Source organism: Sander vitreus, chromosome 16 (genome assembly GCF_031162955.1).
Source record: "Sander vitreus isolate 19-12246 chromosome 16, sanVit1, whole genome shotgun sequence".
Classification (NCBI taxonomy): domain Eukaryota; kingdom Metazoa; phylum Chordata; class Actinopteri; order Perciformes; family Percidae; genus Sander; species Sander vitreus.
Window position 1 is genome coordinate 7,348,139 of NC_135870.1, and position 26,361 is coordinate 7,374,499.

General features: G+C 42.1%; 1 protein-coding gene across 4 annotated transcripts in view; it reads left to right on the forward strand.

Moving 5' to 3' along the window:
* The window catches only part of arhgef28a (Rho guanine nucleotide exchange factor (GEF) 28a), a 53,773-nt gene that overhangs the window by 1,397 nt on the left and 26,015 nt on the right, over window positions 1–26,361 (forward strand). For 2 of the 4 annotated variants that reach the window (XM_078270932.1, XM_078270934.1), the window contains exons 2-14: window positions 2,244–2,298; window positions 12,154–12,298; window positions 12,392–12,769; window positions 16,064–16,253; window positions 16,728–16,917; window positions 17,450–17,519; window positions 19,968–20,014; window positions 20,193–20,262; window positions 23,574–23,689; window positions 23,849–24,123; window positions 24,914–25,088; window positions 25,213–25,324; window positions 25,993–26,079. In XM_078270932.1, the coding sequence (XP_078127058.1) occupies window positions 2,266–2,298; window positions 12,154–12,298; window positions 12,392–12,769; window positions 16,064–16,253; window positions 16,728–16,917; window positions 17,450–17,519; window positions 19,968–20,014; window positions 20,193–20,262; window positions 23,574–23,689; window positions 23,849–24,123; window positions 24,914–25,088; window positions 25,213–25,324; window positions 25,993–26,079 (1,888 nt within the window). In that variant the 5' untranslated portion in view covers window positions 2,244–2,265. The remainder of the gene's footprint in view (window positions 1–2,243; window positions 2,299–12,153; window positions 12,299–12,391; window positions 12,770–16,063; window positions 16,254–16,727; window positions 16,918–17,449; window positions 17,520–19,967; window positions 20,015–20,192; window positions 20,263–23,573; window positions 23,690–23,848; window positions 24,124–24,913; window positions 25,089–25,212; window positions 25,325–25,992; window positions 26,080–26,361) is intronic. The other 2 variants (XM_078270933.1, XM_078270935.1) reach the window with 1 other exon arrangement.

The window sequence follows — 26,361 nt, forward strand, 5'->3', positions numbered from 1 at the left end:
CCAAATGCTTTGTGACAGCGTTCGTTCTCTTGTGATGTGTAATCTCTTTTCTCACGGTCTGTTCTGGAGTACGTGGCCACAAGCCAGGTCAGGTTTCTTACTCACATTGAACATGTCAGAGGCTGAAGTCAGCCGGATCACGGTGACAGACACACATTCTGTGCAGACTAAGAACAACTGGACATCTGGAGTTAAGATGCATTCTTACAAGTACTGTTTTTTTTATTTTTGCTAATAGATGATTCAAAAAGTTATTGAACTCAAGAAGCTCAAATCAAGATCCTTTTCTACGTGTATTTGGATTATGTCTTTAAACCTTGCATAAACAACAGCATACCCAGAATGTTCACCTTTGTTGATGTTATGGGGCGCAACTTGGCACCTTGGACAATGTTTTATCCACAATATGACACGTAAACCTTCTCTATAGTTCCACATTACAATAGTGTAGCCCCATTGATATGAGTAGCATTAAAAACAAGATATAGACGCCCAGGCCTGTGGCATTGCACTTCTTTTGATAAGCTGTGCTTTGGACATGATATTACAGTGTTAGTGATATTATTGTTAGATAAACCCTAAGGACTTCAGTTAGTGAATTAATGTGACTTGAGCCTGTTCTCTGTCGATTTACAGTTCTAATTTCATAAAATAACAAGTTTAACCCAGATTCATAGGTCTGTGCCTCCTGCCAATATGATTATAAGTTAATTGCCTTACTTTATATGTGTATATACTGTAAAGCAGAGATCTTCAACAGGGGGTTTTCTTTAAACAACTAAAATTTCTTAACATGAATTCAACATATTTTTAGCAAATATAAATGAGCCTTTTTGTGAAATAAACACATTGATGATAGGCTTACTGGCCTACAGGTAAGGTAGTCACTAAGGTAGCCATCCACAGATCCAGTTAGGAGGGATTCACTGTGCCAGATGTATGTACATTAAAACATGATTTATAAAATCATGCCAACAATTATTATTTTAATAACATAGTATTCTGTTCACTAGAAAGGCTTTAGGCCGCCTTACACGTTATTGTGTGAAAAGTTTTTAGTTTTTTAAGAATTCTTTTTGGGGCATTTTTAGGCCTTTATTTATATAGGACAGCTGAAGACATGAGAAGGGGTATGACATGCAGCAAAAGGCCGCAGGTCGGAGTCGAATCCGCGGCCGCTGCGTCAAGGAGTAAACCTCTATATATATATATATAGGGCGCCTGCTCTACCAGGTGAGCTACCCAGGTGCCCGTGTTGAAAGTTTAATATGCATCTTAATTTTACTATGTATATAGTAGGGGGGTCTCTCAGCTGAGGGGTCCTTGGCTTAACAAACAAGTGTCAACATGAAAACTCGTTGGATGTATTATTTTATTGTATTTGTGGAATGATGGGTTATATTGAGAATATTGAGATTACAGCTGAAACGATTAGCTGATTGACATAAAATGAATCAGAAACTATTTTGACGATTGACTAATCAGGATTTTCTGATTTTCCCTTTTTAATGTAATTGTAAATTTTAGATATTTTGGGTTATGAACCGTTGGTCAGACAAAGCAACACATTTCAAGACTGTCATGCTGGGTTATGGATGTGTGATGGGAACCAAATGATCAATCAGCAAAACTATCGTCAGATTAATCAACAATGAAAATAATAATTATTTGCACACTTAAACTGGGACCTGAAAGAGGAGAGAAAAGCATTTGGCAGAAACCTCCCCCCTACAGAACAAACAAATATAATCTACCTCTGAGCTGCAGAATGGAAACTGTTATGGCTTGTCTGTGTGGCACCATGCAACTCATGCAAATGAGTGTATAGACAAAGTGCAGCATGCAGAGCTGACACCACTGGGCAACTTTGAAGTCATGCACTATTCACAGCTGTGAGTGAAGTCACCGCAGATCCAGTGTGTGCTGATGATACAGTTACCCTTTCCTCATCTGCTGCATCCTGCCTGAAGATTCGGACATTGTATAGATATAGACTGTATATATATTTCAGCAGAAAATGTCCTCAGGTGTATTTACTGTTTTTGAAAATCATGACCATTTATCGCTTGGAGCATCTCAGTTCAGCTGCAGCTTGTTTTAGGCTATAGGAAACAAAAAAACTTTATTCAAAACTTTTATAAAGAATTTCAGTGAAAGCAAAGCAATGAATGATAGATAAAAGGTTAAAAAGTTCCGGTTGTTATTCCCCTTGCATTTTAGTAACATGACTATTTCCTCCCTAGGCATCTGGTGGATGGCGAGAAAATGGAGGTAGACAGAAGAGAGGTGCCTCTATATGTAAGTGCCTATATGTTTATATATGTTTATTTATTTATATATATATATATATATATATATATATATATATATATATATATATATATATATATATATATATAATTTATTTATTTATTTTTTTGAGTGCGGTTGGGTGAAAAAGTGAACTCTGAGGAGCAGTCTCCCATATTTGGACCCCATTATATTTTTCTCACCATGAATTAAAGCACTCTAGTCTTTCCAGCCATCTCTTTGCTCTCTCTCAGTCCGGACTCTCCCTCTGTGCAGTGGTTGAATGGCAAGCCTTGTGTCGCAGGTGAAACCCAAGCCAGGAGGCTTTCAGTCCCTGGGGAAGCCAGGCTTTACACAACCTGTTCACCAAACGACAAGGCCCTCTAAAAGCATGGTGAACATAGGAGCCAGAACGAGAGACCCAATTGTTTCTTGGCTTTTATACTGAAAGGAATACACCAGTCAGTTTATGAATTGAACAAATACACATTTTCCATTTGGAAGCATGTTAGAGTGCAGGGTGTGCAGGTGTGTTTGAATATGCAGTTTTTTTTTTTTGACATTGTAGAACTGTTTCTCTCTGCTACGTTCATTTCTTCCATCTGTCTTCCTTTTCTCCCCCGTATTCTCTCTCTCTCTCTCTCTCTCTCTCTCTCGCTCTCTCTCTCTCTCTCTCTCGCCCTTATTCTCCCATCTGTGTGGAAGCCTGGGTGGGCCAGTCACTGAAGCGTTGCCAGATTTCTGGTAAGCAGAGTGTCTGCTTGTTTTGCTGTGTCACCAGTTTACGAGGTGGGAGGGGGGCTCGCTCCAAAGCCTTTGCCTCCACTCGCTCATAGTGAGAATGATTGAGAACCGGTCTGAAACCAAGCCATGTGAATCATTACGGGCTCTACCCCTTACACATACACCTCTCCATTAAGAGAAAGTGGCGTCTCCACCCTCTAAGGTCACAGCTCAACAGGAGCAACTCTCACTGCTGAATGAGATCCAGATTTCAATGCAAGGCTTTGTGTAGGCGAGCCACGGCACACTGCTGTGCTATAAAGGCTGTTATTGTAACACCCTTAGTAAAGTGTTATGGTGCACCTTCCACACATACAACATACCCCATAGCAGATACCGTCCGGCCAGATCAATGGATAAATGGTTGCATTGAATTGCAGGCAGAAAGTGTGGGAGTTTTGAGGAGGTTTTATTAAGCTCCAGTGCAGGACAAAGTGGTTTTGTGCGAATGTGTGAGTAAAAGTGATCCCCCTGCAAGACGACTGTGTTCTCATGTTGGTGAGCTGAAATGTGAGAAGTCCATGTCTCTTGTGAGGGAAATATACCAAAAAATAAATGTTTCTCAATTTGTAGCAATCTCTAGCTGCTCGGCTCTAGGGACGGCAAGGCCAGTCTGTCAGCCTGTGAGTGGGTCGACCGAAATACCTCAACAACTATTTAATGGATTACCATGGCATTTTGCACAGGCATTCAGGGTCCCCAGGGGATGAATCCTACTGATTAATCTACTGACTTTTCCTCCAGTGCCAGTCAACAAGGTGGACATTTCCGGATATGAATGAAATAACTTTTAACTATTAGATGGCTAGACATGATTTTTTTTGTACAATCTATCATGTTTCACAGAGGATGAATAGTAATAACATTGATCCCCTAAATTTTCAAAATGTTAGTTTGTCCAATACTTTGATTCATGATAAATACCTGCAAAATAGATCTGCACAATATGAGGAAAACATGTGATAACGTTGTTGAAGAATGTGATAACGATATTACTTGCAATAAATAAACAGATTTCAAAGTGCTGCTTTCATTATCTTGCTAAATACAATAAATTGCTCTTTAAATTAAAAGTGTGTGTGTGTGTGTGTGTGTGTGTGTGTGTGTGTGTGTGTGTGTGTGTGTGTGTGTGTGTGTGTGTGTGTGTGTGTGTGTGTGTGTGTTTTATTAAACTAAATGACGAACAATAAAGGTTGAGGAAAAAAAGCGCTGGCATAACGCTGGCTCTTCCGTGTCTACCCTTAACAATAAAGGTCCAGCTTTTCGCTAAGAGGAAACTCAATAAAAAAACATTTATGCCCTTCACAATAAAAGCCCTAGACACTATCGTATTAACTTGCTGTGAGCTGTAAATTCACCACTGTAGTCCCTTAATCTTTGTTTCTTTATAGCAGCTATTATCTCACCGGGGTACAACTTCATGTTCACAAGTGGCGATAGATTAGCCATGTCCTTGTTGCACCCTGTTTGTTCAATTTCCTTATGGTTTGATAGTGACAATTATCACAGTGCTCTTTGAGCTAGTATAGGTACCTCTGCGTTATGGTTTATGATTATTATTTTGTTTCCCTCTAAGTACTGTGATGATTGTGCTTGCCATGCTATTGACATGTCAAACAAACAAAACCTCGCCCTGACAGTCATTTATTGATGTTCGATAAGCCAGTCAAACCCCAAAAAAATAAATAAATCTGTTTTACTTGAACAAATAGACACATGCTCCTATTACAGCCGTTTTCTCAAATATGGCAGACCTAAAATAGTCTTATAATTTAAGTAAACATTTTGCACAAAATCCAAAAAAGGTTCTTCTTGGTATTATTATGTCATTACTGTATGTAACAAGGAGTCTATACTTGGCAACCCCCTTCTTTGAACTGATATGTTTGCGGCACTACGCCCGCTTTACTGACAGTATTTTCTGACATGTAGAGTAGTTATTAGTATCTCATTTGCACAGCAGATTAAATCAGAGGTATGTGTTTCAGCTGAGTATTAGAAAAGGCCTACACTACAGTTCTAGCTGCCACCCTCAAGACTCAAATGATATTCTGCTCCACTGAGTTTCGTTTAGCTCAGATGTACGCACCTTACATGTCACTGCAGTACCTTGGGACTTAGAAATATTTTCACTTTAAAAACATTCTTAGGCGTTTGAAAAAGGCGTTGCCTGATGTGTTAGCTTGTTTGAATGTTTATGAAATAGATTGACAATGTGGTAGTCTTTTGGCCTTTTCTCAGCCCTTGGTTTTTCAAAGCCAAACCATGAAGTTGTGTCTCTGTGAGGGTTTTAGCACACTCCATTTTTTCAGTAGAACTCTTTTTCCTAGCTGAAATACTATACTGTGATATATATATATATATATATATAGATATATATAGATATAGATATATATAGATATATAGATATATATAAATAAATAAATACTCTGTCCCCACTGACGTCAGACTGTCTTCTCACTAAGGGTTCTGTCTCTGTTATTGGAGCTGTTTTTGTTGTTGCAGTGGCAGTGATCTCGCTCCCCTGACGTCACCTACCTGTTGCACTCTGGAGATCATAGCAAAGAGCTCTAAAGCTGATGACTGCTGGTTTCCTGGAGACCACAGGTAGCAGATCTGACAATGTTCCCCCCCCCCAATGAATGGACAACAACATGGGGAGATCATAAAAGCATGCCACTGGCGTATCCTGGTGGTCTCATAAAAACAAATATTAATATGCGCTAGTTTTTGTGTCATATTAAAGCTATAGTGCGTAGTTTCTGTCGCCCCCATGAGGAATTCTAAGTAATGACAACAACACTGTCGGCGCGTCCACATGATACAAGCCTTCTGTGATCGCGCACAGCCCCCACCCCTCCTCCACGCAGTTGCTAGTATGCAAGGAGGACACAGAGGATTAAAAAAACATGATGGACTCTTCAGAAGAGGTAATTAGCTTCACTCGAGTTTCTGCGCGGGAAAGTCACCGGGCAACACAATCTTCTGAACACAGCCATACTGAGAAATACAGAAAGAGTTGTGTGGAGCTGATAGTCTTAATTAGCTTTCTAGCAACTCATTTGGCAATGGCTTGAATGTAACGGACGTTCATTAATATCAAAAAGTTACGCACTAAAGCTTTAAGGTTATCTAACACAGCACATTTCCATTTTAGATTTGTATCAAACTCCTTTTGCATATGTGCTAGACCTCCTAGTGTTCCACAATTTACACATTATGCCTGACCTGAGAGCTGGCCACATAGGAGGCATGAGGTAAAACCACAAGGTGTTGAATATTTCATTGTTCTTGGATCAGGTTGTGTCAACGATAAAGCCCCGGAGAAGAGGCCATAGTTCATATCAGTCTGACGTCTTATTACCAGCCAGCTGTCCTCCTTCCTCTTCGCCTAGGCAAAGGGGATACAGTTCAAGCTAATTCTGTCTGATCCAATTGTACCTGTGTAAACCAATATTATCTGAGGCTGCGACAGATTGTTGGGACAAAAAAGTGGGAACTACAGCCTCCTTGGAGGAGTGTAAACAAAATCAAAAGATATTGAAAATGAGCGTTCACATAGGTTTCTGTGTCTTTCATAGACGTTTAAATCTAATAACTGGAGGACGGCAAAGGCAGAGAATGGACAAATCTCCTTGATGGTAATGATATATCAAAATATTACTTGTCCAGTGACACTAAATAGGAAACGTAGCTGAGAATGGTTATGATCTTTGTCAAAACCTTAGAGCACATTAAATATAAATCTATTCTGGCACATTTTAATACAATTAATGAAATTCTACTTGTGTATGTAAAAATGTAAACATAACTACAGATGCAGTGTGTCTAGCTAGCCTTGTAAGAAACCAGGAAGGCTGCACAAACCCAAGGCCGACATCTTATCTTTTTGTTCGGTGGAAAAACAATCAGCGATAACATTAACAGCGCTAAGTGTGCGCTAAGTGGTAATGCAGCTAACCACTTAGCGCACAACAACAAGCTGAGAAACTGCAGCCTGAGTCAGACCTCTGTTATCAGCCCAAACCAACAGCCTGCTAACACAAGAGGTCAGTTTCATTTCTACCTCTGAAACACTATGGACTGGACGCAAAGTAAGCAACTCTGGAAAGCTCCAAGAGTTACGGGACAGAGCAAATACAAGGGAGACTGATATCAGTTTGAAGGCTCAGTCAAAATTGTTGACTTCATGCAAACTCTGTTATTGAGTAGTTAGCCAGGGGCAAGATGGTCTTGTGCAGAGAACTCTTTCACCTGTAATTACGTTAAAAAGATGCATTTTGAAAAAAAAACCATCATCTTATCTGTTGCGGCTGTAAGCAGTCCAACAAAGGTCTGCCGCGAGGGACTAAACACTGAGAGATGCATAAACACACTGTGCTCAAGATTGTACTGCAATGATTTATTCCTCCACACGTAAAATACAACTAGTACTGCAGTTACCAAATGTAAAGTTACTTTGTGAGTCGAAATAAGTGTGTTAGTGCGGCGGTCAACAGAAAATGTTCACTCCCAGGCTCACCCCCTCTCTGTCAAAGCCCAAAAAACCCAGGTGAACAGATGAAACAAACAAAAATAATGTTCACGCTCAAGCCGCGATGAACACGCCCACCACCAACAATATAAGTGCACAATAATAATCAATAAATAATATAAATGAGACCATAAACAACATACAGTATGTGGCTTCTACATTATCTGTGTCCAGCTTGCTATTTATGACCAAATACCTGTAAAACTAATGACATTCCCATCAGCCTCAGCTGTACTTTGTTTTGTGCTCATTAGTAAGTGGTATCATGTTAACACACAAAGCCATATTCAATTCAATTTCAATACCATTTTATTTATAGTGTCAAATCATAACAGGAATTATCTCAGGACACTTTATAGATAGAGTAGGTCTAGACCATACTCTATAATTTACAAGGACCCAACATTTCCAGTGATTCCCCCAAGAGCATGCATGAATGCATAAGTGCGACAGTGGTGAGAAAAAACTCCCTTTTAGGAAGAAACCTCGGACAGACCCAGGCTCTTGGTAGGCGGTGTCTGACGGTGCCGGTTGGGGGTGTGATGAAGAATGGCAATAATAGTCACAATACAGATATTGTAATAGTTATAATAGTTTATGGTGTCGTAGAGCACAGCAGGGCGTAACAGGGCATGGCAGGGCGTTGGCCGGACACAGCAAGTCGAAGCCGGGCATTGCAGTGCGTAGCAGGGTGTAATAGGGCACAGCAGGGCGTAGGGCAGGACCCCGGCGACACCATGATGTAGGTGCCATCATGATCCAAGATGATGATGCTGGGTGGAAAATATAGTGAACTTTGAAAACATTATACCTGTCACACATCAGCATGTAAGCATTGTCTTTCTGATCATGTTAGCATGCTGAAAAGAATGAGATACCCACACTCTGCTAATACTCCCATACGTTTATTGTGCTGCATGATCAGCTGACCATGTCTGTGCCCTATTTATATGCTTGAGCGACTGTTGAATGCCATTTGCCTGAGGAAGACCCAGCAGGGTTGAAACGTTGCAGCCCAATAAATGTATGGGAGTATTAGCAGAGTGCGGGCATCTCATTCTTTTCAGTGGTATCCAGCCCCTTTTTGCCCTGCACCTCACCGTTGGGCATGTGCACACTACCACTACTGTTCTACATGTTAGCATGCTGACCTTAGAATTTAGCTTAAGGCTGCTGAATCAAAAATACAGCATATTGATAGATACTGATAATGTTATATACAATATTTAATCCATACACAAACGCTTCATCCATCCATCCATCCATCTTCATCCGCTTATCCGGGGTCGGGTCGCGGGGGTAGCAGCTCCAGCAGGGGACCCCAAACTTCCCTTTCCCGGGCCACATTAACCAGCTCCGACTGGGGGATCCCGAGGCGTTCCCAGGCCAGGTTAGAGATATAATCCCTCCACCTAGTCCTGGGTCTCCCCCGAGGCCTCCTCCCAGCTGGACGTGCCTGGAACACCTCCCTAGGGAGGCGCCCAGGGGGCATCCTTACCAGATGCCCGAACCACCTCAACTGGCTCCTTTCGACGCAAAGGAGCAGCGGCTCTACTCCGAGCTCCTCACGGATAACTGAGCTTCTCACCCTATCTCTAAGGGAGACGCCAGCTACCCTCCTGAGGAAACCCATTTCGGCCGCTTGTACCCTGGATCTTGTTCTTTCGGTCATGACCCAGCCTTCATGACCATAGGTGAGGGTAGGAACAAAAACTGACCGGTAGATTGAGAGCTTTGCCTTCTGGCTCAGTCTCTTTTCGTCACAACGGTGCGATAAATTGAATGTAATACCGCACCTGCTGTGCCGATTCTCCGACCAATCTCCCGCTCCATTGTCCCCTCACTTGCGAACAAGACCCCAAGGTACTTGAACTCCTTCACTTGGGGTAAGGACTCATTCCCCTACCTGGAGAAGGCACTCCATCGGTTTCCTGCTGAGAACCATGGCCTCCGATTTAGAGGTGCTGATCCTCATCCCAGCCGCTTCACACTCGGCTGCAAACCGATCCAGTGAGTGCTGAAGGTCACAGGCCGATGATGCCATCAGGACCACATCATCTGCAAAAAGCAGCGATGAGATCCCCAGCCCACCGAACTGTAACCCCTCTCCACCCCCGACTACGCCGATATCCTGTCCATAAATACTACAAACAGGATTGGTGACAAAGCGCAGCCCTGGCGGAGGCCAACTCTCACCTGAAACGAGTCCGACTTACTGCCGAGAACCCGGACACAGCTCTCGCTTTGGTCGTACAGAGATTGGATGGCCCTGAGAAGGGACCCCTCACCCCCGTACTCTCCGCAGCACCTCCCACAGTATCTCCCGGGCACCCGGGTCATACGCCTTCTCCAGATCCACAAAACACATGTAGACTGGTTGGGCATACTCCCAGGCTCCCTCCAGGATCCTTGCGAGAGTAAAGATCTGGTCCGTTGTTCCACGACCAGGACGGAATCCGCATTGTTCCTCTTCAACCTGAGATTCGACTATCGACCGAACCCTCCTTTCCAGCACCTTGGAGTAGACTTTACCGGGAGGCTGAGAAGTGTGATACCCCTGTAATTGGCACACACCCTCTGGTCCCCCTTTTTAAAAAAGGGGAACCACCACCCCGGTCTGCCACTCCTTAGGCACCGTCCCAGACTTCCACGCAATGTTGAAGAGGCGTGTCAACCAAGACAACCCCTCCACACCCAGAGCTTTAAGCATTTCTGGACGGATCTCATCAATTCCTGGGGCTTTGCCACTGTGGAGTTGTTTAACTACCTCAGCAACCTCCACCAGGGAAATTGACGCCAATCCCCCCTCATCCTCCAGCTCTGCCTCTACCATAGAGGGCGTATTAGTCGGATTTAGGAGTTCCTCAAAGTGCTCCTTCCACCGCCCTATTACCTCCTCAGTTGAGGTCAACAGCGTCCCATCCTTACTGTACACAGCTTGGATGGTTCCCCCGCTCTCCCTCCTGAGGTGGCGAACGGTTTTCCAGAAGTACCTTGGTGCCGACCGAAAGTCCTTCTCCATGTCTTCTCCGAACTTCTCCCACACACGCTGCTTTGCCTCTTTCACGGCAGAGGCTGCAGCCCTTCGGGCCCTTCGGTACCTTGCAACTGCCTCCGGAGTCGTCTGGGATAACATATCCCGGAAAGACTCCTTCTTCAGTCGGACGGCTTCCCTGACAAACGCTTCAGCCCCTTGTATTTAGCTGCTCTCCCTCTAAAATGCCACAAAATGCAGGTGGCTTGAGAAGAAATAGTTCTTCAAATGTAAAGTTAAGCTGATGTAAGCCCTAAAAATACAGTTTAACATAATGGATGCCTTAGCCCAGGGATCTTCAACAGGGGGTCCGGGACCCCTAGGGGTCCTCAGGGTCAATGCAGGGGAACCTCCAAATATTGTTAATTTTTGAAAGTTTTTTCAAAATTTAAAAGGTCTTAACATGAATCCAACATATTATTAGCAAATATAAATCCACACTGATGATAGGCTCACTGGCCTATAGTCAAGGTAGTCACTAAGGCCATGCCACATGTACAGTATGTTTAACATTAAAACATGATTTATAAAAACATGGCAACAATTATTAGGCTATTTGAATAGCTTAGTATTTTATGCAAAAAAGGTATGTATAATGGCTTTAGGCTGTCCTACATGTTATTGTAGGCCTAATTTAAACTTCATTTTATAAAATATATGTAATAGGGGACCTTGCTCCATCTCTCTTACAGTTAAGTGGTCCTTGGCTTAAAAAACGTTGAAGACCCCTGCCTTAGCCAAACACATTAACAATAAGGATAAATTAAGGATGACCCCATAAATCCTAAGATTTATACCAGAACAATAAAACAGAAGATGAGGATATTGCACAAGAACGGAACTCCCAAGTATGCAATCCCTCTTGAACTTGAGCGATACACTCTGAGCTAACCCTCTTAATCAGGTCAGTCTCTTATACAGGGAAGGTCAAGTTTATCTCGTGGTTTCCCTGTTTGGTAATCTATATATATGGAGAACAAAAACATTTACTTTGCGTGGTCAGTGACTAAGTGGCACTACATTCAATCTTCCATCATGTTGTATCTGTAACCAAATGCTCTGCATCGGTGGTTCTATTCTGTCGAAACACATCAGCTGCAGTGAATAATGTGAGTGATAAGAGAGAACACAAGACTTGTGGGTGTCTTTGGGGTGATGCAGGTCAAGCGAGGTCAATGAAAAGAACAAGTTCAGAAATAATGCACGTCATTATGAAGGTGGATCATGAAGCAGACGCTCAGTGGGGCGCAGCTCACTCCTACTGTGAGAAAATGACTCTGTCTGTCTCTCTTTCTTCCTTTTTCCCTGCTGCCCCATTTTTGCTCCTTCCGTGCAGTACAATAAAGAACTGTGAACTTTGTAAAAATGACTAATCAGAGAACATGTCAGCAGGGTGATAAGAAAAGAACTTTTCCTCCCGGGAAAAGCTGTTTATTTAAGGCCTTTTGAGTCTAATACATTGGTTGTGTTGTAAAGGCAATTAAATGGATGGATTTTCTTTTTCTCATCTCAGGGACAAGTGGAGGCAAATGTGAGGTTACAAGCCAATGCTCCTGAAGATGCAGAGTTTTATGTAGTTTTACAAGGCTCTAGCCTTACACATGTGACTGCAGCAAAAAAAAAAGATGATGGGCTGACCCTTTGCTTCACAGTTCCCGGTAAGTCCTTCGGTCAAACTCTAAAAACACACTCTCTTTGCCTGTCACCGTCTCATCACCTCCTATCACAACTTTCCTTTCTGTCTCCCACAGGCCATTCCCTTGTGGAAGTTGTCTCTGTCACATCCTACTTTTACGCTGAGGACCAAGTCAAGCCATGCGAGGGTGAAGCATCTCTTGAATACCTCAGAGATGTTGCCCAGGAGGCAGCAGAATACCTGAATGCAAACAGGGACCAGCTTGGCCCCCAAAGCTACCTGGAAGTCCTGAAGAGGTTTTCCGCGTTGGTGCAGGGAGCTGATGAGGAGCTCGTCGCAGCAGGCCTGGACTGCAATGAGGAGGATGTGCGGCTCAGGCAAAGTTCAGGTGATGAAGCTGGTTTCAGGCAGCTGGACGAGAAGATCACACAGGCTATGGCCAACATGGATTACCCTCAGCAGTGGAAAAACACCGGCAGTCAGCCAAGAGAAGGTAATGAAATAGGAAGTGGGAGTGTAAGTCATGTGCTGCGATCTTGTTGGTTTTTTATTTGCCAGAGGTGATTTTGTAGCCACTCCAGTCCTTGCCTGTTTATGATGCTTTCTGACACTTCTAGAGCACAGATGTGTCTGCATAGTGTGCTGTATGAATCATTTCAACTTCAAAAACCAAACCAGTCTCACCAAAACAAAGCACATTCGGGGGGGTCTGTATCTACGTAGATTTATTTCACTCTCTCAGAGGAGTTAAGGATGTTAAGCCACAAATCTTCGAGGCCTCATCCACTCAGGTCCTAGTTTGTGCTCCGCTCCTTCCTGAATCATTTACAGAGGTCAAATATATGGGATTCCCCTCTGCTCAGCAAATATGAGGGCTCTCAACTTATCAACTTCCAATGCTGTTATTGCTGTTATGCACATCCTGGTCGATTCACCCAGTTAAAAAGAAAACGTATTTTGTCACTTAAAAATACCAGTGTGTCGGATTTACATCGTGTAAATCTTATACCAAGCAACTTCAGTTGGTGATGGCATTTTTTCTGAAGTAAAAATTGAATGCTAGTTATCCACAGTAAATACTGAGTACCTGACAAAAGTAACTGGTAAACAGGAAAGATCCTTATAAATGTCCATAGGAAATCTCACAACCTCAGATATCTTAAAACCTGGGAACATATATATATATATATCATCATCAATATCATGTCCTGATACCACTAGGAGTTTTTTTAATACTTTTTGTAAACTGGCCCTTTCACGAACAAACGATATTAGTCCTTCAGGTTATTATCATAGCCGTGGTGTTCTGATGTTCAGTTGGTTTGAAACCCAACATGAACCCTGACTGTGAACAGCCCAACTCTTCCATCACATGATGTGCAGGACCAGCCAGCCGGGCAGAGGTTGGTGTGCTCCAAAGATGGAGCAATTACTGCCATTATTCCTCTTCAGCCAGATTAGAGTTGTCTTGCAGACCTCTGCGTCTATTAAATCAACTCCCACAATCCTCCTCTGCACTGCACTCTCACTCCTTTACACCACATCTGGCGTCTGGCCTCTGACTTTGTTATTTATGACATTTCATTTTTTCAAAGCGGTGAAGTCTCCCACCATTTTTCTAAGAAATGAGAGCGAAACACTCACAGCATGCCAGGGTATTACTAAATATTGAACATGGGTGCATTTTCAGAGATTACATGGCCTAGTATGGAGAGAATACTGAGCTGATGAAGATAGTGTATTGCCTCCTTACAATTCCAGATTCTCTTTGAATTAGCATTGAAAGAAAAAGGAAATGACGCCAGACTGGATCCCTCAACAAATGCCCATGTACTGTTCAGCCCTCTGCTGAAGGCCGTATACATTCTTAGGGTGTCCTCTCATTGGACAGCAGAATAATATATGTACATGGCTTGCTTAGAAAAAAGCAAATGTCCATTAGAGGTGGTGAAATTAATCAAATAATCGATGCAAAACACAGGCGAAGTACAAATGCAAAGTAGCTGTCGGCCCTTAGTCCCTCCGTGCACTATTTACTGGCCTATTTGACAATGGCGTTTTTGTTTGTTGAACATTGCATGAAGAGCATGTTCAGTATTTACTCCTCTCAGTCAAACTGGGTCACAATTAGCGGCGCCATTGTGGAGGTGACGGGGAGTTTTAGTTCATCTCAGGCCTCCAGCAACAAATTGGAGGGAAAGGAGAAAATAAGAGTTTGAATTCTTTTGCACATTGTTTCTGGGCTCGAAAGATAGCACCATGGCAACCTTCAGCTCTCACCCACACTTAGAGGGAAGGCCCAAAGATAAAGTACCTCTGGTCCTCTTGACAAACAGCCTTTCATCCTGTGCTTACAAAACAACAAGGGTGTATATTGAGGATTTATGCTGTGCAGTGATCAGCAGAAATGTGCCAAGCTGTTGCCATCCTGTGCTGCTGCATGATAACGCACGTTAGAGTGAATCAGGGTTGTTTATATGCCCTTATACTTATTGTTTATACTCCCTTATACTCCACTGCATATGCGGCAAAAAGGCAGCAACTGTCTTGCAGCAGGTGTTGGCTCTGTGAAACATCTAGTTTTCTAGGTCAGTGTTTTTAAAACTTTTTCACATCAAGGAGCCCTAAACTGACACAAATTAGACCACCGACCCCCATCTGATAAGCCTTTGTCCCAGGGTCCCCGACCAGATATAATTTGTGCTTTTTAGATGTGTTACAGAAAGTGTAGGAAACCCATGACCAAAATAGTCATACATTCTGTCACTGTGTTACTTCTGGATGAAATTATAATGAAAATAACCTATGAATAACCTATAACCACTGTGAGGGACACTGCCAACTTCCGCATAACCCTGAGTTCTTTATTCATTCAGCTGCAGGGTTTATTACCATTCTGTACATAGAGTATGCAGCAGATGATCTGTACTGAGTTAAGGGAGCATTTGTAGAATGACACACCTTGATCTGTTTGAAGGTACATAAGTAAAGTATAGTAGAGCCTGACTGATACTGGATTTTTGAATCTGATACTGATATTGACATTTGGGAGTTTAAGATCACAATGTATATCAGCCGATATTTGTTTTTTGTTTTTTTTTTAACATAAACAACAACCTCTAAAGTATAGTTTTGAATACCTACAGTATATACTAGTATGGTCCTAATGGACTTAAGCTTGATTTATGGTTCTGCCGTAGCCTACGTAAGTGGCCTGATGTTTATACTTGTGCGTTGGTGTGTGCGTCGAGCTGGCATGTGTGTGTGGGGAGTGGGTGATAGAGCGAGGGAACCTGAACCTGAACCTGAGGGAGGAAGTGCGAGAGTGACGACGATTAGCTTCGTAGCGAGTAGTGACTCAGTCATAGCGAGAGAAACAAAGTGTCTCCCCTGTGCTTTCTGAACACGGTGGGAAATCTGTAGCAGGAAAAAAAAAAAAACCCCTCTCCTTGATTTCATGTTGTTTATGGAGAAGGAGAACCAGGAAATGAGGAAGGAGAAATGCAACGCTACCAAGCCTCCACGTACCTACGTACGTAGCAACGGCGTAGATTTTACACAGACGTATAAATCAAGCTTTAGTTCATTGTAACCTAAAGTATCCATTATTCAGACACTGATTTCCTTGTGTGTTCATTCATTTTATGATGTGCAAACGCCTTAACATAATTACCAAAAATCTAATGTAATTCAACATGATTCCTCCATAAATTTAAGTGAAACTGCAGTAGACATTCTGTCATAGCCTGCATATCATTTCATCTGCATTCTTTGCCTCTTTCTCTAGCTGCTGAGCTTGAGCCCAGAGAAACCCTCCTTCACCTTGCAGTGCGTTTGGGTTTGGTTCATTTCTCCCGTTTCTTAATCCACCAACCAAGAGGCCAAAGGGCATTGACCTTACCCAATCAGGAGGGAGACGCACCTCTCCAGTTGGCTCAGAAGGACGGACAGCATGCCATGTTCAGGGTGCTGGCAGCGTAAGGCTATGGTTTTATCTGTTCCCTTATTTTTGACTCATGATGACTAAGGAAGACTTCTGATAAGGCAAGGCAAGGCAGCTTTATTTGTACAGCACATTTCAGCAACAGGGCAATTCAAAGTGCTTTACATAAACATTAACAAGCAGTTAAAAACAATAAAAAATATAAAAACGATACGAGAATAAAAGTGACAGTGCAGTATAAGAAATGAACAATTATTTGAAGAAAGGCAGCATCAAAAAGAAAGGTCTTCAGCCTTGATTTAAAAGAGCTGAGAGTTGCAGCAGACCTGCAGTTTTCTGGGAGTTTGTTCCAGATATGTGGAGCATAAAAACTGAACGCTGCTTCTCTCTGTTTAGTTCTGACTCTGGGGATAGAAAGCAGACGTAAGGCAGATATGGCTGATCATATGGGAGGCTCCTTTCTGTCCCGTTAACCTCACTTCCTGTAATCTTTCTTTTTCCTCATTAGTCCTCCAGGTCCTGTAGACGGCCCTGTTCCAGGTGTGTGGTGTGTGTGGTCCGACAGCTCCTGCATGCTGAGGTTTTGTCCCAGGACGGACTCCCTGAGCTTGACTGTGCGACAGACACCTGGCAGCCGCCCTCAGGACGGCATCTTGATCCTTCGAGACAGACGGGGAGACCACAGCATCCTCAAACTGGTGAGAGCAAACCGCCGGGAACACCTCTATTTAAAGTCCTTATTGTAATCCCATCTACTACGTGATATAGGACAGAAATGGCTGATCATTTTTTCCATGCGTCTCTGTGCATGATGTAATGTGTCGTTGCTGTCGAGATAAGACCGTTTGCACAGGTTTTGTCCAGGTTTGTGTTAACAAAAAGCCCTCCACTCCCACACCCTTTAACATGCAATCAGACATTTTGATAAGAGTTGAGCAAGCAGCAGTAAACAATACACTGCAGCTATTGCAGCTGCAGGAAATGAGAGGGCATGAGGGTGTAACATGAAAAGGATGGACAGGTCAGGATGAAGTGATAGTAGCTTGTGCAGAATGAACTTACCTGATGTTTTGAAATATGTGATCACATTAGTTATTCTGCAGGGTTTGGCTTTTATTAGTAAGTAATTACGGCAGTTTGTCCATAAAACGGTATAATATAGTTATTTAGTGATGTCTTTGTATTATTGACAGTGTGACTGTGTTAACATAAGGTCTGTTTTTGCTCCAGATCAATGTGCTCAAAGCTGATAGTGAGGCAGACAAGAGAGGCAAAGAGGAATTCCTTCCTAGTGATGGAGGTAAGATGGCTTATTAAATTAAAGGTCCCATGGCATGAAAAATTCACTTTATGAGGTTTTTCAACATTAATATGAGTTCCCCCAGCCTGCCTGTGGTCCCCCAGTAGCTAGAAATGGTGATAGGTGTAAACCGAGCCCTGGGTATCCTGCTCTGCCTTTGAGAAAATGAAAGCTCAGATGGGCTGATCTGGAATCTTGTTCCTTATGTGCTCATAAGGAGCAAGGTTACCTCCCCTTTCTCTGCTTTGCCCGCCCAGAGAATTTGGCCCACCCATGAGAGAGAGACATCATGGCTTGCAAACAAGCAAAGCATGGCAGTTGGTCAAGGCCACACCCCCACCCTCCACCTTACCCCCCTCTCTCCTCCTCAATAGCATGTAAAGCTACAGACACAGAAATGGCACATCCTAAGTAAAGCTCATTGTGGGACTGGCTCTAGTGGCTGTAATTCTGCACCAAGGCTGAATTTCAGGAAAGAGACTTCAGATACAGTATTAGGGGACCACTACGGTCTATATAAGAGACTTCAGATACAGTATTAGGGGACCACTAAGGCCTATATAAGAGACTTTAGATACAGTATTAGGGGACCACTACGGCCTATATAAGAGACTTCAGATACAGTATTAGGGGACCACTAAGGTCTATATAAAAGAGACTTCAGATACAGTATTAGGGGACCACTACGGTCTATATAAGAGACTTCAGATACAGTATTAGGGGACCACTACGGTCTATATAAGAGACTTCAGATACAGTATTAGGAGACCACTACGGTCTATATAAGAGACTTCAGATACAGTATTAGGGGACCACTAAGGCCTATATAAGAGACTTCAGATACAGTATTAGGGGACCACTAAGGCCTAGATAAAGGCATCAAAATAGCAGCATGTCATAGGACCTTTAAACTGTGCAGTATGAAGTGTTGAATTCCTGTTTACAGCAGCCATTTATTACTTTCAGACCTATTAGCATTACTCGCATAATGAGGTTTGGTTATCAAAAACCCAATGTATCAAATAGTACAAGTACTTGAATCAGTACCCAATTACATTCATAACGTAAGGTCTTGTAATCAGTTGTAAGCATCGGTTTACCCATGACACTCCTACATGAGACACAGCTCAATTCAGACACCTGCACTGTCTGCACGTGTTCTCCCTCATGTGACACACGTTAGCTGTCACACGGAGGTACCGAAAAACAAACATCACACACAGAGCCAGACACACACATGTGTATACACACACACACACACACACACACACACACACACACACACACACACACACACACACACACACACACACACAATTTGGATTTGGACTGTTGTTTTGTCGGCAATTTCTCCTTGGGCTCTGGGAAATTGTTATGGGCATTTTTCTTACTCTTTTATTACACTATAGAGACTAAATGATTATTTGATTCATCAAAAATAACAATCAACAGATTACTCAATAATAAGAGTAATCATAAGTTGCAGGCCTAGTATTGCCATGACAGTGGTCTCTGCACGCACAAACAGCTCTTATTTGCTGTCTGTCTGTGTGTGGCGGTGGAAAACGAACCACCACAGATTCAGTTGAGCAAACATTTGTGTGGTCAGACATCCATCACTTACAACCTAAAATGACTAAGAAAACACTTCCAGCAGACACCATAAAAGGCACACTCTCCTTTACCCGCTTGTTAGTTTTTCCTCAGAGAGTTCGCAGAAAACTCGGGAGGGGGAGTAGACTGTTTTTACCTGGGGTGACGTGCTCAGGCTGGCATGCAAACACACACAGAAGGAAACCCATGTAGATCGTCAATGCTGCCACTACCTCTTTTATTTTTTTTGTCCGTTTCACACACACACACACACACACACACACACACACACACACACACACACACACACCACACACACACACCATGCATAGACCACATAATCAAAATACAAGAATTTGAGCAGAAAGGGTCAGACATCAACTGGCAGCTACACGCACGCACACACACACACACACACACACACACACACACACACACACACACACACACACACACACACACACACACCATTCACACACACTTTCCTATATTTGGTAGCTCTCACATAACCTGTAGCCACAGTTTTTGGTAACCATAGAGATGGCAGATGGCAGTATCGACTTACTAAAGGAAAGCAGGAAGTGTACCTCAGTATTGACCTTAACCCTGTCCCAACTTCAGCAGCCGTCCATTAATCCTCTCGAAATAACAACCTCACAGTAGGGAGTATGTGCTCTTCCTCTGGACTTGCTGCTTCGCACAAGCACAACATCTTATTGGCCAGTTTTCCATTCCTGGATAGTAGAGTCACATCCAGAGCACCTGATGTCGTTCCGTTTGCACGACGATTCTTGGAAGAAGAAGTGTTAGTGTGTCATGCATCAACTTCTGGCTAAATATTTCTATTTTGCACAGGAATAAGCACGGAGCTCCGAGTGGAAGAGCCCGCGCTGGTGGACAATGTGAGTATGCATACAGATGTATATGTGAGTTTGTGGAACAGAGTGTGCTGTAAATGTTTATAGATTTAAGTTCGTTGCTGGTTCTTGCATGCAACTGTGATTGTATCTGTGCTGTTTTCAAGTAAACAATTTCCGTAAGAGCCATGCTTTCTCTCTGTGTTTTCTGGTATGTTTAAAGGTTTTTGAAGAACAACTTGTTCTTTCTTTGGATGATGACGATGAAGAAGAGTACCCATCCTCTTTATCTGGTAAATCTTTTTTTTTTTATTCATCTACCTCAAGGTTTTAGGAGAAATTTAATGATTTATTTGGCAAACCCAATATAAACTTATCCAAACCAAAATACTGTTTCCATTTTAATGTTATGGCAATAATACTCTGGCATCTGGTTTCAATTCCTGAATAGTTAGTTATATCCAGCAGACCTGATGTTGTGCTGCTCCTACTAGTCTTCGTGGGAGGAGGATGATCTTAGTATGCATGCATCAACCTCTGGTTAAATATTTTTGTATTTTGCAAAAGGCATTAGCACACAGCTCCATGTGGAATGGACAATTCATTAAAAAAAACCAAAAAAAAACACAACAACATATTTGTGGCTGAAGTGAACAACAGGGTGTGGGAACAACGCATAATAAGCTGGGTGAGAAGCCCTGACTGGATGCCTTTCTCTTGTGGCTCTGGCACAATTTGCAGAGCTCTGTTTTGAATCACAGCATAGCAAATCAATACACGAACTGCTTCACAGACACAGACAGAGATTCACTTCTGTCTCAGGTTGATGAGCAGTTTTCTTTGATTAAATGGATGTATTATCCTCCTGGAGTCTGACTACGAACGGTGCAGGTTGGGTCTTATTACCCATTGGCTTCCAGGTTAATGAGCAGTTTTCTTTGATTAAATGGATGTATTATCCTCCTGGAGTCTGGCTACGAACAGTGCAGGTTGGGTCTTTACCACAATGACTCAGTCTGGAGGTCCAGGAATCTGCCCTGTCACTGGGACAAAAGCAGGAATGGGGTCAGGCGTGTCCCACTCAAACTCCGGCTGAGCTGGGAGATGCCCCCCCTCTGGCATGTCGCCCTGCCATCCCCTCCCCCGGCTCCCCCTGGATCGGACAGTGGAGCTCTGTGCTTAAATTTAGAGGGGGGGATGTTAACAAGCTCAAATGTCGTAAGTTTACAAAAGCTGACATTCTGGGTGAGCCACATACATTAACCTTGAGGTCTCTTTAAACACAAGCGCGCACACAAGGTTTTTTAAGCTATGCCAGCACAAACACTCACTGGCTTGTAAAAAACTTTGAGGAGGATGCTCAAATGTTTCAGGTGTTGCCACGGTTACTGTGTGCGACTGCCAATTTCCTGTGTGGTGTTGTGGAAAAATGAAGAGTTAGTTGTAAACTCCAGAGAGCCCATAAACGTTGTGACCATAAACTGAAGTGTATGTATGATAATGTGAAGTAGTGATGAGGGGCATTGATCCCAATGTTTCCCCTTTTTAAGCAGACTGCAGATTCTTCTGTGTTGCTCAAGTCATCAAGCTAACTGTTGAGCTGAATATTCTTGTTGTGATGACAGGGTTTCTCTGGTTACACTGACATAACTCGGCTGTGTGGGTTATTGTTGGAGCTAGCTGGTGTGACAATTAGTCTACCAGCTGAGACTGGTGCTCCTTCAATCTGCCACCAGCCTTTAAATTAAAAAGAAAAGAGTTTTTTTGTGTCCGTGTATAGAGCTGCATACGCACTGACAGTTTGATTCGAGGCAGACAGAGACACGCAGAGAAAATAAGATGAATACAATGAATGTATATAGGAAGTCTGCCTTGTATGTTTGAGCTCCATGCTAACATCTTCCCTGTGTGAGAGCAGCAGAGAGGAAATGCCTCTGTGATGCCCAGGATTTCCCCTTACATTAGCGCAGGCATGGCCGGTCCCGACATCAAAGTGTGAGTGGAAAGTGCACAGAGTGCTATGAAAACTGCTTTTCATCAAGAGAGGTCATTATCCACATTGTTATGGTAGAAATACCATCCACCACTCTTGTAGATATGCACTCATGTCAGCAGTGGTACATATAACTGTACACATACTGTACACATTCACTTTACTCTACTTCAATTTTTGAGGTGCTTTAACTTTAATTTATGCTACTTTGCATTACGTAATTGTCTAATTGCAATTTCTTTCCATAATCACCTTTTCTTTATTTAACCGCAATTAATTGCTAACATCAGCTAAGGTCCTAAGGGGTATGACTGTTGATTGTAATTTCCATTTTTATGTTTATTTAAGTAAAAAAAATACAATGTTTTATGATAATAAAGAGGCGTGGTTTACTTCATAGCCTGTACACCTGTGGTGTTACATTATCTGGGTCACATTTTGGGATTCATTCAAAACTTTTAATTATTTTGCAAAAGTAATTCATAAATAGATATTTTTAAATTTGACTCAAAGAGACAATTATATTGTTAATCGCAATTGTTTGTGAGACAATTGTACAGCAACATTTGGAATTTTTACAGCTCTACTTTGTACTTCTTCTTTACTACATTTCAGAGAGAAATATTGTACTTTTACTGCATTATATACATTTTGGCAGCTATAGTTACTAGTTACTTTACAAATTAAGATGTTATACACAAAACATGTAATCATCTACAATGCTGTCTAATACCCATCATTATATAAAGTAGTTAAATGTTAACGCCTAAGTAATTAAAAAGTCAAGTAATTATAAATATATGAATTAACTATATATATATATATATAATTTATGAATACTTCTTTCATCACTCCATATTACCAAATCCTGGTCTTTCTATTCTATTCATAAATATCACAAAGAGAGAGTGTCCATGAATATTGTTAAGCAGATGTGGTAAATAAAAGAGAGCATGACTCAGGTCAATAACTTTTATTCCCGGAAAAGAAGAAAAAAAAGGTTTTACAAAAGAAAAAGGTGGGTATGTTGAGGTTTTATGAAAACAAACCTTTAAAGGTCAAACAGGGAGTAGATATGCAGTGTCTCATCCAATTTTCCTTTCTTTTCTCTAAGCCTTGACATTTAAGCGATGAAAGATCAATATAAATATATTATACAATGATCACGAGAATGAAGCAGAACAGAAAGATCACGGAAGAAAATGTGACCTAACTGTCCGATTATATGACATGTGTTTGGTAACTTATTTTCTCTTTTCTGGCATATCTTCTGGAGGTTTGTTTTTGTTTAAATAGTTGTTTTTGTTGTCTGGTTGAGATATCCGGTTAACTCTCGTTCCTCTGAGAGCTGCTCTCTGGATCGAACCAGACATTTGATTTAACTGATGTTGGGATGAATATTGGCAATGAAAAGTGGCTTCTCACTGTGTTCTGTGACAGTAAATCATTCAGCGGGATAAAAACACATTCCTAGTAGACATCTTATACAGTGCAGTACTGTAGAGTAGTTTATCTTAAAAAGGGAGGGGAGACAAAGAGAAGTAGTCTGTTTGAATGATTTATAAACTATACTAAAGCTATCCTGGGGATTGTACTTTGTGTTTATCACAGTAAATGGGCATCCCATGCAGTCCAGTGGAGTCCAGAGCCAGTCGACACAGCGTGCTACAGACCCTCTGCTCTCCACGATCAACAGCAGCGATCAGACCTTCACACATCAAACTCAGGTCAGACATCACCTGCTCTCTTTAAGCCCAGATTCATCATTTCATCTCTTCTATTTTGCTAATTGTTTTCTTTTTCTTTTTTAACTAATTTTTAAAAACACATTGCTTCTTTCTTTTGCACTTTTTTTTTCTCTTTTTTTGCACTCGTTTTTACCTTAGGAAGAAGATGACGACATCAAGTGTAGCGTCAGTGAAGTGACCAGGGAGAGCACAGGGACAGACAGCGGGTTATGGGACACGGTGGATTCGGACGATCTCCTGCTGCTAGCCACTGACACTCCTCCTCCCTATTCAGACGATTTCTACACTGCCTCTCTACCCTGCTCTCCCCCATTCTCACCCGTTGGCCAGGCACTCGCCAGGCTGAGCCGCCCCGCCTCCTCTGAGCCGACAGATCCGAAAGAAAGTCCACCCATGGACATCTGCGACCTCAGGTATGGTGCCGTGCAAAGGCAAAAGGCCATGACTTCGTTTTTGGTCAAAAATTAGTTTATGATATTTTAGGGACAGTCAAGACATCCTTTATCATGTGGATAAGTATCTTGAGTCAATTTTAGTTTTCTTTTTTTTTTTTTTCAGAAAATAATGGGTTGTCTTAACAGTAATTTCCAAAAGCCCAGGAAAACCAAGGCAGAACACCGTAACACCAGTTACCGCTCTTTGACTTGTTTTGGAAAGCTCCGATTGAGTTAGGGTACAGGATAGCAATTAGTTGATGGCTATAAGTAATTGTAAATCATCAGAAATATATGCCATGATCACTAGATTTTATAAAGGTGTTACTATAATGATTTGTGTATAATCATTATAATGTATAATCTGTATAATGTAAATGGTGATCAGCAACCAAATATTGATAATGTGGAAGTTACTGCCTTTTGCCTTGGGGTGACTTCTCACTTTTTGCAGACAATGCAAAGGCAGAGTACAGTAACTTCAAAATAGAGGCCAAAAGTCAAAAAGTCTTGAGTCAAAGTTTAAGCTCAAGATACTTCTAAAACATTTAATTGCCAGATTTCCAGTGTCCTACCTATAATTAATTTGGCTGGACAACTTAAAAAAAACTTTAAAGTCATTTTTCTCAGTTTCACACTCTATCCAGTTAAGGTCTTTTGCCTTTGTAGGGCAGTATAGTGACATACCAAAACAAGTAGATGCTTTTCTCCAATCAGAAGGCAGTGTTCTCCTGTGTCTCTATGTGTAACTGGTAATGTTTTGCTCCAGTCTGGTGGCTCTGGAAGTGGACAGTGAAGAGGACAGCCCTGAGCCAAAGTCTCCGCTTTCCCCGTTCTCGTCAGATGTTGAGAAAAGTGAAGACAAAAGGGAAATCCTTCGTCCCTCCCCTGACCTCACGTGCACTCGCAGCCAATCTGCCTCAGCATGTGAACCCATCACAAAAGTAAAATACCATCTCAGGCTCTCAACCACTTTCATCAGATATTTCCACTTCTCCTTATTTCTCCTTATGTCTGTCTGATGTTTTTGTTTTCAGAATTATTATTTTTTTTTTTTAACTTGTCTAGGAATTGGGTGACCAGGGGATTCGGCTGCGTTCGTATTCCTACTCTTCCCCCAAAATCAGCTTCCGTCCTGCTCGTTTTGCCCGGGACAACAGCACTTCAGATATCAGCCCTGGTCAGTAACACTGGGACTGTTTAGTCCCTCACATAGTTAGATATTTAGTCTTACACATGACTATGTTTCCATGAACTAACTTCACTTGTTTGGTGTGTCATTAATGGTTGGTGCAAGAGCTGAATTTTTACTTTCTGTTAATTTTAAACCACCTGTCAACTGTAGTCTCACTACTAATATAAAGTGCAGTCAACTCCCGACAAATGAATGTGCTTAAAGCGATAGTCATTTTGGGAAACACGCCTGTTCACTTTCTTTGCCAGCAGTTAGATAATAAGATCAATAATACTCTCTTGTCTCTCCGTTGAATGTGAAGCGACCGCAACAGGATGGTTAGCTTAGCTTAAAGACTGGAAGCAGTTTTGAGCCTGAAAAAACCCACAACAGACAGACATGACAGTGGTATTAATCTTCATCTTCAACTCTGGGTAAGAAAGGACATAAGCATATTTCCCAAAATGTTGAAATACTCATTTAACAGTGTTTTTCTTTCAAAAAGAAAATGATTCTAGTTTAGCTTTTTTTCAAATATTCACATTGAGCCTACACCACTGCAAGAAATGGTGATTCATGAGCTCTGATGCCGGAGTTGACTGTACAGTACGTGGTGATAGTTTCACCGTCTGTAGTTGATGTGTGAGCAGCCCTCTGTCCACTGTGCCCTGTAGATGCCGTGCTCCACAGTGTCAGCCACAGCCGATCTCTTCTTCAGGCCCTCTCTCTGTCTAAATCTCTGTCTCTTCTCTACCCTGGTAGTAAGTACTGAACACCTGCAGCCGTCACACTGCGCTAAGGCCCAGCATGGCCAGCATGCCGCTGTCAGTGTCAGTGCTTATGTGTGTGTGTGTGTGTGTGGGGGGGGTGTTGGTGGGAGAGAATGTTCCGATTCCATTTTTCCCTTCCTGATTACGATACCAGAACTTGCGTATCGGCCGATACTGAGTACCAATCCGATACCAGTGTGATGAAAAAATACATATATTTTATTATGTTTTAACAGCTGTGTACTACTATCCCTGTATGGATGTGATATGATT